This window comes from Cydia fagiglandana, chromosome Z (genome assembly GCF_963556715.1).
Source record: "Cydia fagiglandana chromosome Z, ilCydFagi1.1, whole genome shotgun sequence".
NCBI lineage: Eukaryota > Metazoa > Arthropoda > Insecta > Lepidoptera > Tortricidae > Cydia > Cydia fagiglandana.
The window spans coordinates 25,792,246-25,806,090 of NC_085959.1; the positions used below are offsets into that span (position 1 = coordinate 25,792,246).

Consider the following 13,845-nt stretch of genomic DNA (forward strand, 5'->3'; position numbering starts at 1 on the left):
TTCGGTATTCGGCCAAATTCACTATTCGGGGCATCTCTAATGTTAATGTTACCAGAGCTGTCTTTCACTGGTCAGTCGCAATCCAATCCGGTTCAGTCCGAACACTAGTAAACAATAACGCCACCTAATATCCACGACAGAGCAACGATGCTGCAATGCCGTTTGTAACATGCGGTTTCTGAACACATAACAACACACTCATGTAGGTAATGTATGTACCATTACTTGTCAAAATAACAAATACTTTAAGTTGTTTTTAAATGAAACGCAACTTTTCGTTACCTTTCCTTATTGGTATTTTTTTTGACATAAAGTTTTTGGTTCATAGGCCATTTCACTTTGAGTTAATTGGTGTGACAGAATAACAGTATATGATAAAATAATAGTGAGATTTGGTTCTGCAGGTACATGATAGGTATGGAGTTAATACGGACTAGGAGACGAAATGCATGGAATAAAATAAACGTAGCAACAAAAACGTATATTCATGCGTCCGAAAAATTAGCCTAATAGTCTAACACAACTGCATAGGAAAATAAAAAAGTGGAGAAAAACGCGAATGGAATAAAAAATATTGGAGAACAAAAATTTTGGGTAGCTATACTATACACTCCGTTTGTTAAGAACACCAGAAGATCGAAATGGCTGCATCTTTGGTGAACGCAGTGCAACACCTATTGAAATAGTTTCACATGAATTGAAAAGTAACTTGTTAATTAAAATGAAATTATATGTTTCACCGGGGACACGGGCTTGTCGATATCATCTTCGTCCTGACCAGAGTTGGGAATAATTTGTGGAAGCCGAAGATAATTTGATTAATTTTAATTGTGAGGACATAATCAGGCTCATATAAATTGGAATTCTAATGCCCGTCATAAACGTTCTGCGGGATTTCTTTTGATATACTTAGATAAAATACAAACCAAGCAACTGCCTGCAGTCTCTAAATGCTTTTTTATTTGCTGTTAGTATAGTCCCAAGCGGCAGGAAGGACAAAACTTGGCATGTATATAGGTTTAAGGTGTAAAAGAAAAAGTTGAAGCAGAAACACGCCAAGGAGATAACTAATGTTTCAACTTTTATGTCTCTATTTTTAGTTTTTATACATTTTCATGCAACCTGTGAAAGCTACAATAGTTATGTCTAGAAGAAGTATATTCTGCATAAAATCCTCTACAATATTGTCTTTGAAAGTATACACTGATAGTTTTCAAGTTATAATTAATTTTCCCTCATATATTTGCGTCCGACGACTAGTGGAATAAGTAAATAAGTGCAGCGACTAACTATGCTAATTTGAAAATGTATAAAAGCTAAAATAGGGTCATAAGAGTGGGGTCAAGAGGGGGAAACATTAACTCCTCGGCATGTTTCTACTGCTATTTATTCTTATTATTCTTGTCAACGTAAACGCTATATGCATATAATAATAACATACTATAGTGAATGAAATAAAGGCGAAATTGCGTTTCTTTGTAAAGAATAAAGTTTTATTTTGAAACCGAACTTAATACATCTAATCTACTTACTACAAATATTGTTTTAAATATAAATAAATTTACCTGTAAAGAATAACGACATTTAAAGGCTCTATTCTAGGGTTTTGTTATTTCTTTTACACAAAATGAATCAATTTTATAGTAACTAAACCTTTCATATTTTTTCCAATGATGAATGACAATGTCTTAATTCTTATTCATGACACTTGGTAAACTCTATGGGTAAAACGGCTATCAGCATAAATAACAGTTAAAATTAAGAAAATAGGTATTACTATTTTCTTTACATGCATGCCAAGTTTCGTGCTTTCTGCCGCATAAAACCATACTTCCATACTAAATCGAGCTACCAAGATGTAGGTACTGCTATTTGCTAAAAAATGCTATTTCATAGGAAGAAGGAAGAAATGCAATTCAACTTAAATAACTTTATTCTGCATAACATAAAACGCAAGTATGGATTAAAAAATTGTTAGTTCTCATAGTAATAAATCGCCACTGCTAAATTCTATAAAAGAAAACTTAAACATATTCAGTCCGTACCTTCATACGATATGAAAAAGTCATAGAAGTATGTAAAAGGGCGTACCTACGTATTTTATTTGTTTTAAGTAGATATTATTTTACTAAGTATACATATAATAAAACTGTTTAATTAAGTAGTACCTACAGAATAAGGGGTTATTCATAAATGAAAGTTTATTTCATAGGAAAAAGACAGTAGAAAGACAAATAAATAACTTATGAACTAAATACATCTATAAATAATACTAAATTAAAACTAACAACCCTAAATATACAGAAATAAATTTAAATACGTCATAGATTAAAGATAAAGATAGCCTTTATTGCTAGGTATTATGTGTAGTTACATGTTTTATTTTATTTGCTCTATTTTTTTAATTATTTCTTGCTTGTCCACTGACATAGGCCTCCTCTAAAATCTTCCTCATATCATCATGTCATAAATTACGTCATTTCAAATTAGGGGGGGGGGGATCTGGACATCGGATGATGGTAGCATAACGTAGGAGGAAACGGGATTTTTGGATGATTTTAAGGGGGGGGGGGGGTCAAAAATCGATGACGTAATTTATGGACAGCCCCTAACTAGATATAGTTTTTATTTTATTTTTGTACACAGTTCAAAAGTTAAGGAGGGGGACTTTTTTTGAACTTTCATAGCGTTACTCAATCAATAAACGTGTTTAGTAATCCTTAAAGTTGTTTATGTAGGTATGTGCCTTAAATTTATTTTTCCTGAAAAAAAACTAATATTGAATTTTCACTCACCAAGCGGCGCCGCTCATGCGTGAGTTCACATCAAGTTTCAATAGTATGGGGAGTTTATATGGCGCAAAACCAATATTAATATTCTTTTCTATGGGGTCGAGTGCTATTAAATTGTCGCCAACATTTTCATGTACTTAATGTTTTTGGGTACCAACGCGATGTTTTTGATTTATCTGTGGCGAATATTAAATATAAATTTTTTTACGCGATGTTTTTGATTTATCTGTGGCGAATATTAAATATAATTTTTTTACCGTTCTTGATTTAAAAAAAAAACATTACTTTGTTTTTTATCAAGATATCGTCGAAAGAAAAAGCGTTGGGGAGAAAATTTTGCACAAAAAAATCTTGCAATGTATCTACTTCGGAGCTTTAGAATCCATCTACTCGAGATGTATCCAAAAAATATTGGTACAAGCCAACCAATTGTGCAAAAAGTTAAAAAAGGTGCGGCATTACTGCTCACAAAAAGGAAAATGACCTGAACAAACAATAGAGCAGGAAGGCGTCCTAGATCACTGTACACCATGTTGGTTCAAAAATACGGCTTCTTGATTCAATTCCTGTAGGTGTAGGCCAAGCACACGATTGGCGCGACAGTATCTCGCGGCGAGATAGACTACCCGTCCCTCTTTTGTTAACATTAGAAAAAGACGGGTAGTCTATCTCGCCGCGAGATACTGTCGCGCCAATCCCGTGCTAGCCCGGCTGCAACTGCCAATCATGTGCTACAGATTATGCCAGCTGTCACTTATATGTCGTAGGTGGTCGCATTTACGATTTTAATATTTATCGCCACCATTGTTGTAATGTTTTTATAAATTAGTTGTAAACTGGTTAGTTAGGCATTTACTTTGCAACTTGTTTGTTATAATAATTATATGTCTTTTATTATTTCGTCGGTATACTTCCAAAACATGATAACTGACATGGTCAAAAATGAGTTATTTATACAGTTATGTTCACATTTTATTGTTTTAAATATATATGTGACATTTTTTTTATATGTTTATTATTAACAAAGTTATAAAGTGTAAAAAAGTACTAACAGACAGGAAATTAAATATAGTGTATACGTAAAAAATAATAAGAGTATTTAAAACAACATATCTCATAAAATTGGTCACGCAAAATATATAAAGTAACGTTAACATGTTTTGCCTGGATGTACCTATAATTAAGAACCTAGTTATAGTAACTGGTAAAATATTATAACATTATTCATTACTATTTACCTGTAGATATTTCTTTCAATACGCGATCTAATATACAACTAGATAATATTAAATTTACTTAAAACAATGTAAATATGCTCGGTAAACGCTAACAAAATCAGTATAATATTTTTTTTAAGTAATTTAGTTAATAAGGAGTGTATTGTCATATGTTCCTTCAATAAAGGAGGGAAACCTAAAAAGAAATATTAGAATCACTTATAACTATTTACCTGTAAGTAATAACACGTTGCATGTAATTTATTACTTTTAATTTCTACGTTAGTTTTTAAAATTTGCTTATAATGTCGTGTGAACTAGTATTTTTTATCACTGTATTTTTTTTAATTAGTTATAATTATTTTTTATATGATTATAAACAAATACACAAAAATGAGTCCATTTTTTATACAGGTAAAACATGATAACTAACACATGCCATGTTTTTGTCGGTCAATATAATATATTTTTCGGTTTAAGAATATCACTTTTATCAATTTATAGACAATTTTAATATCCAAAAAAATTAAGTGGGAAAGTAAAATTGTCAAAACGCGTTTCTAAATTCCCTTATTTGAGGATCAAACTTTCGACTCGCGTTTTCTCGAAACTATGTTTCAGGTAGTTATCATGTTTTAGAAGTATACCGACGATTTGTTTTATATTATACAATGGTGTTACACTTCGTGCTGCATAAGATCATGGCTTCAACGGGAGACCATGCAGCATGTTGAGTGGCTTAACTCTTAAAAACTGTTAGATCTCCATCGAAATTTTAGAGAAAGAATTTTCAAAAACGCTGTAATTAGTTGTCTTGGTTTTTAATAAAATACCTATTTACAAAGTTTCAAATTCATAACTTAAAATAAAACTTGAACCCTATAAGAACTTTCATCACCTTTAGGGGGTTACCCCTTACAGGTTCAATTTCTCAAAATCGCTTCTTATCTCTTGTACACGTTGTACACTAGGTTGCAGCTGTAGGTGTGCAAATTTCAACTTTCTATCTTTTGAAGTTTCGGCTCTGCGTTGATGAATCAGTCAGTCAGCCTTGTTCATATTGGCAAAGTAGTACATTTTTACGAAGTTTAACAAACAGGGTTGTATTATTCCGTAACGATCATTAACCGAAACTGAATATAGTAATTATAGTATTTTATTTGGTCCTAAACGCGTGTAATCCAAGTTTGTGCATTCCCAGGAGGTGTGCATAAAATTATGGAACTTAATATAATTCTAAATGAAGACCACAAACCACCATCACATTAATATAACGGTTTCATTTCGATCTACATAGGCAGCTCCATTTTAATCAATGAATAAGTATTAACGATCCATGAATGACGTCCGCGACCCTGGGAAAATGCGCGATGCTATTTACCCGCATACGTCTCGAACATAGCGACGTAATATATCATCATATTCGATACCCCATGTGCGTCACCTGTCACATGATATTGAGAGCTTGAACGTAACCATCGTAAAGCCGTTAGCAACTGTTGGCTCGATAACGGTGTTTCTTCATGTAGTATGATCATATTAACTATTATTTAGAGAACACCAACAATGGTCCAATTGATGTGAATGTGAATTTCACATTGTGAAATATGTCGAATATATCGAAGGTCCTAATGAATATAAAAATGGAACTTAAACATGATGGTCATGTGAGTGTTAGGCCCTATCTTCGTGTGTCGCAGCGGGGGTGCGCAGGGGAGGGGAGAGAGTGGACTGTAGAATTCTCATAGGTAGCAGAGGATGGAATGAAACACGCAGCTGGCTTATTCAGATGCAGGAGGGTCGAGGTTGGAGAGGTTCCTTTTTCTTCTTTTAGTTGTTTCCTGGTCGGCTGCTGGCTCTAGACTGACGCGGAGCGGGGCGATGTACCGGCTTTTATAACCACCTATTTTATGCGCCTCGTCCCCCGCTCCCCGCGGGGCGCGCATGCGCGGATCGTGAGAGATTGGCGCATGCGCGCAGGTTACCTATCTACCTATCTCTTTCTAATTGGGGAACCTCTCTTTCCTCGGCCCTCTGGCACTTATTTATTTATTTTATAAATACATTTTATTAAACTTACAAGTCTTATAAGCTATCCTACCTAATCTATTCTTATTAGGCCCTAGCCTATCTTAGTAAACTTATTGGAAAGGCGCAAAGTGTGTGTCGTCCTCGGCGACCCACACTTTGCCCCCCTCGTTAAGCAGAGCTACGTAATGAAAAGACAATAGGGTAATATTTTATTATTCACAAATTAGGATCTTAATCTAAATTATCTCTTAATGAATTTACTTATCTAATTACATTTGATGACTGGGACGCGCGTCGTGTACATTTCTCCCGCCGTCGCTTCGCGAACCTACTGGTAGCACAACGATCTTCTTGGTCGGCCTCCTCAGCACGTGTCCCTTGCTCGTAGAGACGTCCACGACTCGAACTACGCCATCCTTGCCTGGGTACGTCTGCGTCACTATCCCACGCGGCCATGTGTTGCGGGGGAGGTTGGAGTCGCAGATGATCACGACGTCTCCGACGGCCGGGGCGACTCCTTCGTCGTAGGGCTCCCGCCGGTGTTGGAGTAGCGGCGCGTACTCGCGGACCCAGCGCTGCCAGAAGGTGTCGGCGAGCTGCTGGGCGCGCTTCCAGTGTTGTCGCGCGTTGGTGTCGCTCTCCTCGAAGGTGCCGGGTGCAGGTGAGTAGCAGTCCGGCCCTAACAGGATCATGTTCGGGGTCAGGGCCGGCGGGTCCTCTGGGTTCACGGCCACGTAGGTCAGCGGTCTTGAGTTGACGGTCGCTTCCGCCTCCGCCAGTAGGGTCTGTAGGGTCTCGTCGCTCGGGTACTTCTCGTGCAGCGTAGCCTTCATCGCTTCCTTCACGGTGCGCACCATACGTTCCCACACGCCCGCCATGAATGGGGCGGCGGGGGGGAGAAAGCGCCAGTTGATGCGGCGTGCGTGGGCGGCGTCTCTCATCGCTTCCGCCAGCTCTCGGTGGGCACCTCTGAAGGCGGTGCCGTTGTCGCTCCACAGCTCTGTAGGGCACCCGCGCCGAGCAATAAAGCGGCGCAGTGCGTTGATGGCGGAGTCGGTGCTAAGCGAGACGACCATCTCCAGGTGTACGGCCCTCGACGTCATACAGGTGAACAGCGCGACGTACCTCTTCTCTCTATGGCGGCCCACTGTGACTTCTTGCGGCCCGTAGTAGTCTAGGCCTGTGTAGGTGAAGGGCCTAACGTGGTGTGCTAGGCGCGCCGCTGGCAGGTCACCCGTAGATGGCGCCGCGGGCTTCGCACGACGCAGTCGACACCGTGGACACTGGGCGATCACTTGTTTCACTGTCGGCCTTATCTTCACTATGTGCACGCGCTGTCGTAGATCGTTGACCACTATTTCGGTGCCGCCGTGATGTAACTGTTCGTGGACGTGTGAAACATATAACTTTGTATAGTGGTGTTTCCCGTGTAGCACTATAGGTCGCACTGTCTCTTCTTGTAAGTCGCCGGCCGCTATTCTGCCCCGTAGACGTATAATGTTGTCTTCGTCCATATATACGCTCAGCTTGGCTAGTCGGTCGTCCTTGTCTGGCGCGCGGCCGCTCGCTATGCGCCCTCTCTCTTTCTCGTAGCTATCTTCTTGTGAGGCGCGTATTAACAGCTTCTCGGCGGCACTTAGGTATTTGGCTTCTAACACTAAGTACTTCTTCTCCTCTGGCGGCGGTGTGGCGGCGATCTTGGCTGGCACGCGTGTGTGAGTGGCGCGCTTATTCCAGGCTCCGTCTTGTGACTCGTTTGCGCGCGTTCGTTTGCGCCTGGCCGCCGCGACAAGTTGTGTCGCGGGCCGGGCGGGTTCACGGGGTCGAGGGCGCACGAGGTCGATGAACTGTAGCACGCGCGCGGTCGCTCGTAGTAGTCGCGTCCACTTGGAGAAGCGCTCGAACTTAGGTATAGCTGCGTGCTTATCTAGGGGCACGGCAGCTGTCGCGGCGCACGTCTCCTTTTCTTCACCGGTCACAGGAACTTCGACTTTATTCTCACGGGGCCAAGTCGATTCTTCATTGTACAGGAACGACGGGCCTACGAACCATCTGTGGCTCGTATCGAAGTCAGCTGGGGTGGCGCGGGTCGCGTCGTCGGCTACGTTGTGTGCTGTCGGTACCCATCTCCACTCGTTTTTCTTAGTGTGATCTTCTATCTCGGCGAGTCTGTGGGCCACGAACGTCTTGAATGTGCGAGGCTCGGCGCGTATCCATGCTAGCGCCGTGCGAGAGTCGCTCCAGTATGTTTTTGAAGCGATCTCGAAGTCGTGCTCTTCTATCACTGTTCTTGCTAGCCGTACGCCTAGGACGGCCGCTTGTAGCTCCAGTCTAGGTATGGAGATAGGCTTCCTCGGTGTGACGCGGCTCTTGGCGGCGGCTAGGGCTATTTTCACTGACCCGTCGGCCCTCGTCATCCTCCAGTATACGGCGGCCGCATATGCTTCTTCACTAGCGTCGACGAAGGTGTGCAGGTCGCGTACGGTGGCAGGCGTCGCGTCGTAGCATCTAGGTATTTTTAGGGTACCTAGATCTCGCAGTTGTTGTAGCCACTCGCTCCAGCGCTCGCGCAGCTCTTCTGGTATAGCTTCGTCCCAGCCTGTGTTGTGTTGCCACGTGTCTTGCATTATTCGTTTGGCCGGCGTCGTGATAGGTGAAATTAGGCCGAGCGGGTCGAATATTGACATGATGATGCTTAGGGCCTCTCTCTTCGTCGGTGGCCGGAGATCATTGATCACTTCGGGCTGAGCTCTTCTTGTGTTGAGGCGAAACCGGATGCTATCTTCGTTCGTGTCCCACAGCAGGCCGAGTGTTTTTTCTATCTCGCTCCCGCCGATAGGGACTGTGTTTCCCTCTCGCTCTTCGCTGCCGACGACGTCTTTTATTGCTTCATATTCGTTTGTAGCCCACCCACGCAGTTGAAACTTGGCTTGTTTGTGCACATGATCGACGTCTCTTGCTACTTGTCTCGCCTCTTCTATTGTGTTGAAGCTCTGGAGATAGTCGTCCATGTAGTGGTTGCGCTCTATCGCTCGCGCAGCCTCCGGATACTGTGTCGCGTGTTCTCGTGCGTTTCTATTTTTGATGTATAGAGCGGTGCACGGCGATGACGACGCGCCGAATATAACTGAAGTCATGCGGTATTCTTCTGGTTCCCCCTCGCGGCGGTCGCCCCTCCACAGGAAGCGGAGCGCGTCCCGGTCCTCTTCGCGTATCTTGATCTGCATAAACATCTCTTTCAGATCAGCTGAGACTGCGATGCCGTGTTGACGAAACTTCATGATGACGCCGGGCAGCGATTGCAGAAAGTCTGGGCCCGTATGTAGCATGTCGTTGAGGCTGCGGCCGTGTGAGGTGGCCGCAGCATCATGGACCAGTCTTATCTTCGGCTTCTCTGGGTTGCAGACGGCGAAGTGAGGTAGGTACCACGTCCTTCCGCTAGGTGGCGTGGTCGCGCGCTCGGCGTAACTTGAGGTAAGTAGGTTGTTGACGCGTTCGTTGTATTGTTGTTTCAGGTTGGCGTCTCGATCCAGCTTCCTCTCGAGCGTGTGTAGCCGCTTCAGTGCGTCGTTGCGATTGTTAGGTATTGTTTCTTCTTGATTGCGCCACAGTAGCCCCGTTTCGAACCTGCCGTCGGGTAAGCGGCGGCTCTTCTCCTCTAGTATGCGAAGCGCTTGTTGCTCGGGATCGCTGCTCGGTCGCCTCGGCTCGATCGCTAGGGACTCGAGAGCGAAATATTTCTTCATTGTTTCTTCTATGTCTTCAGTTGACTTGGCCCGCGTGAGGTGCGCACAGCAGTACGCGATCGGCTCCGCTCTAGTGGTGCGACAGCCGTGGAGTACCCATCCTAGTAGGGTTCTTGAAGCGACGAGTTGATCGCGCCGTCCTCTTCTTATTTCTCGCGACACGATTAGCTCCCAGTTGTCTTGACCGATGAGTATTTGTGGGGTTGCGCCGCGGTAAGTTAACTTGTGCTTGAGTCCTCTGAGATGTGTGCAGCCTTCTATCTCGCTCACACCTATGGATTGTGTGGTGAAGCCCAGACTGCCGACGGTATGCGCGTTTGATATGCGCTGCTCCTGCCCGCCGTACTTGTTGCGTATGTAAACCTCGACCCTCCTGCTCTGATTGTGTTCCATCTCTTTTCCTCCTACTCCCTGCACCCACATTGGTTCGGTGGGGCCGTCGAGCCCGAGTGTGTCCGCCAGCGCTGAGTCGATAATTGTCACGGTGCTGCCTTCGTCGAGTAGAGCGAATGTGTCTGCTTCCGCCCGCGGGCCGCGTAGTGTGACTGGTACTATCTTCAGGTAGGCGCGTCTTGTACGTGCTGTCGCGCAGGCGATCTGGTTCACTGCCGAGGCCACGACTTCTTCAGGTTTGTGTGGTGGGGGTGGCTCGGCAGCGGCTGCAGCGGCGGCCGCGGGTGACGACTTCTCGTGGTGTAGTAGGCGATGATGTCTCATGGGGCAGCCTTGCTGGCCGCAAGGCTTCGCTCGGCAGGCGAAGCGTCGATGTTTGCTGACGAGGCACCGGTAGCAGATATTGTTTTTCTTGGCCACCTCCCAGCGCTCGTTCGTGTCGATCTTCATAAATTGCGGGCACGACGGCAGTTGATGCGTAGCGTGTTCACATAGCGGGCACGCTGGCTTCTCTTCTTTTGGCTTCTTATTCGTCTCGACCGCGGCGGCGTACGTTCGCTCGGGCTTCTTTCTTGCGCTTCTTACTTCTTTATTTTCCGTCGTATTCTCAGGCGGAGCGTAAGGTGTGCACTTGTCGGCTTCATTGTTCAAAAAGTCGGCAACTTTCTTGAGCTCGGGCGTCTCTTCTCTCGTAGCTGCGTAGTCGTACCATTTGTTGCGAATTATCGGCGATAATTTGTCGACTATCGACCGCAGTAGCTCCGGGTTGTAGAGGTACTGCGGTTTCTTCAATATTTCGATAGTCGTCACAGTGTTCGCGATCCGGCTGGCGAATATGCACAGATCGCGCGGGTTGTCGGTGAGGCGCGGCAGTCCCTTAATCTTCTCCAGTTCGTTGATGAGTAGAGCGTCTGGTCTTCCGTATCTTCTTTCTAGTGCTCGGATGACGTCCTCGGGATGTGGCTGGCTGATTAGGAGGGCGCTGACGGCCTCCGCGGCGACACCTTTCAGACTTCTTCTTATACGGGCGACGTTTTCACTTGCAGAGAAACTGGGCGCGGACTCGTTGTACGCGGCCTTAAATTGTAGCCACTCGGTGCACAGGCCACTAAAGGTCGGCAAGTCGGGTATGTACTTCTTGTAGGACTTGCTGGCTTGAATGGCTTCTGTGAGGGCGGCGGTTAGCGACGACACGTCCATCGCACGAGTGTCTTCGTATGTATCCGGCCGCGCGCGTCGTCTAGTAGTGCGCGCGGCGGGCTCTTGCGTTTCTTCTATATGGACGGCCTCTTCTATCTCTGTCGCTTGTTGTGGTCGGCGATTGAACCAGTCGGCGATGCGCTGCGGCGCGAGGTCCTCTTCCTCTTCTTCAGACTCCTCTCTTGATGACACCAGTTCTATTCTTTCTTGACGTATTCTTGCTAGTTTGGCTTCTGCTTGTACACGCTTCACCTCTAGCTCGGCCAACCTCTCCTTGGCCTCCAACTCCGCGAGGAGTCTCTTGCTGGAGGCCTTAGATCGGTGTGACCGAGCGGGTTTCGCTGGTTGTCTCGGTGGTGGCATCAATTGGGTGGGGTTGCGTTCGACGATCGTGTTGGCTAGGCTGGCCGCAGGCGTTGCTTTGATGCCCGACGTGTCGGCGGGGTGGACGGCGTTGCTCGGCCCGGGTTGATTTTCTGGTCTGGGACGCGTCTTCTTGATGGCGCCCGTACCCGACGATGCAACTGTGTCCAGCGTCTCCGCTGAACCCAACGTAGCGCCGGTGCCCGACGTAGTGCCGGTGCCCGACGTAGTGCCGGTGCCCGACGTAGTGCCGGTGCCCGACGTAGTGCCGGTGCCCGACGTAGTGCCGGTGCCCGACGTAGTGCCGGTGCCTGACGTGGTGCCGGTGCCTGACGTAGTGTCGGTGGCGCCGGTGCCCGATGTCGTGCCTGTAGCGCCGGTGCCCGATGTCGTGCCTGTTTCCCCGGAGCCCGGAGATTTTTCTGACGATTCTTCATCTTCTTTGCTGTGGTTGTTTCTTGTTTTCGCCATCTTGCTGTCTTCTTGCTTCAGAGATCCGGCTTCGACGAGGACCAAACAATGTGAGTGTTAGGCCCTATCTTCGTGTGTCGCAGCGGGGGTGCGCAGGGGAGGGGAGAGAGTGGACTGTAGAATTCTCATAGGTAGCAGAGGATGGAATGAAACACGCAGCTGGCTTATTCAGATGCAGGAGGGTCGAGGTTGGAGAGGTTCCTTTTTCTTCTTTTAGTTGTTTCCTGGTCGGCTGCTGGCTCTAGACTGACGCGGAGCGGGGCGATGTACCGGCTTTTATAACCACCTATTTTATGCGCCTCGTCCCCCGCTCCCCGCGGGGCGCGCATGCGCGGATCGTGAGAGATTGGCGCATGCGCGCAGGTTACCTATCTACCTATCTCTTTCTAATTGGGGAACCTCTCTTTCCTCGGCCCTCTGGCACTTATTTATTTATTTTATAAATACATTTTATTAAACTTACAAGTCTTATAAGCTATCCTACCTAATCTATTCTTATTAGGCCCTAGCCTATCTTAGTAAACTTATTGGAAAGGCGCAAAGTGTGTGTCGTCCTCGGCGACCCACACTTTGCCCCCCTCGTTAAGCAGAGCTACGTAATGAAAAGACAATAGGGTAATATTTTATTATTCACAAATTAGGATCTTAATCTAAATTATCTCTTAATGAATTTACTTATCTAATTACATTTGATGACTGGGACGCGCGTCGTGTACAGGTCATATAAAGGTCATTGCAAGATTATTAACTTCCGTTAAACTTCCTTTAAAAATCTTGAATTGGAGTAAAGTTTTTCTTGCATTTAACGTTGTAAAATGCGTTACCTATTTAATATCGTTGTTTCGAACGACAATAAACATAATATGCTCCTAGAAAAACGCCACCTAACTCCACCTAACGCCTCCTAGAAAAGGCTGTTGAAGAGTACCGACAAAAATTTCCCAATCGACCTGTGCCCAAACATACTAATGTTGGGAGTTTGTTTTGACAGCTACGTGAAAAAGGATTTCGACCGCGTAACTCCGAGCAAGCTGTAAGAATGAACGCAGAGACAAAAAACAGAACATTTAATCTGATCACCGATGATCCTACCCTACTGTCCACTCGTCGCGTAGGCACTACATATAAGCTGTTTGGAGGTGTTGGGAAAGGTACCCTTTCCACTATAGGAAGGTTCAGGGGCTCATAGCGAACTATGGGTTTTCTAGGGTTGTCTATCATCAACGAATTAACGCACTGCAACAAGATCAAAATTTTATGGACTGAAGGAGCTCAGTTTACAAGGACGTGATTCTTTAATTCCCATAATTTCCATAACTGCATGCAGTGCATGGAAGAAAATCCCGCATAAATCCAATCCAATCTAATTTTCGGTCAACATGTGGGCAGGCATTATTGGCGACCGATTGATAGGGCCCGTAGAGTTTCCAGCTATAGGTTAAATTCGGAACTTTTTTTTTGCGTGATGTTTTGAATGTTCTCCTATAAGACACCAATCTAGAAACTCGACGGTCTAAGTATGTGGTATCAACATGATGGAGCACCCCCACACTACGGTCTTATTGTTAGGAATTATCTAAACCGCGATTAATAGCTTTGTCTAACTTTGGCTTACGATTTCTTCCGATCTTA

General features: G+C 45.1%; 2 protein-coding genes across 2 annotated transcripts in view; one reads left to right on the forward strand and one right to left on the reverse strand.

Annotated features, from left to right (window-relative positions):
• Nucleotides 1–13,845, forward strand: part of LOC134678798 (acetylcholinesterase-like) — a 75,093-nt gene that overhangs the window by 49,413 nt on the left and 11,835 nt on the right. The window lies entirely within an intron of this gene.
• Nucleotides 6,310–12,213, reverse strand: LOC134678091 (uncharacterized). Its single transcript, XM_063536540.1, has one exon. It carries the CDS (start codon nt 12,211–12,213, stop codon nt 6,310–6,312), a length of 5,904 nt encoding a protein of 1,967 aa, XP_063392610.1.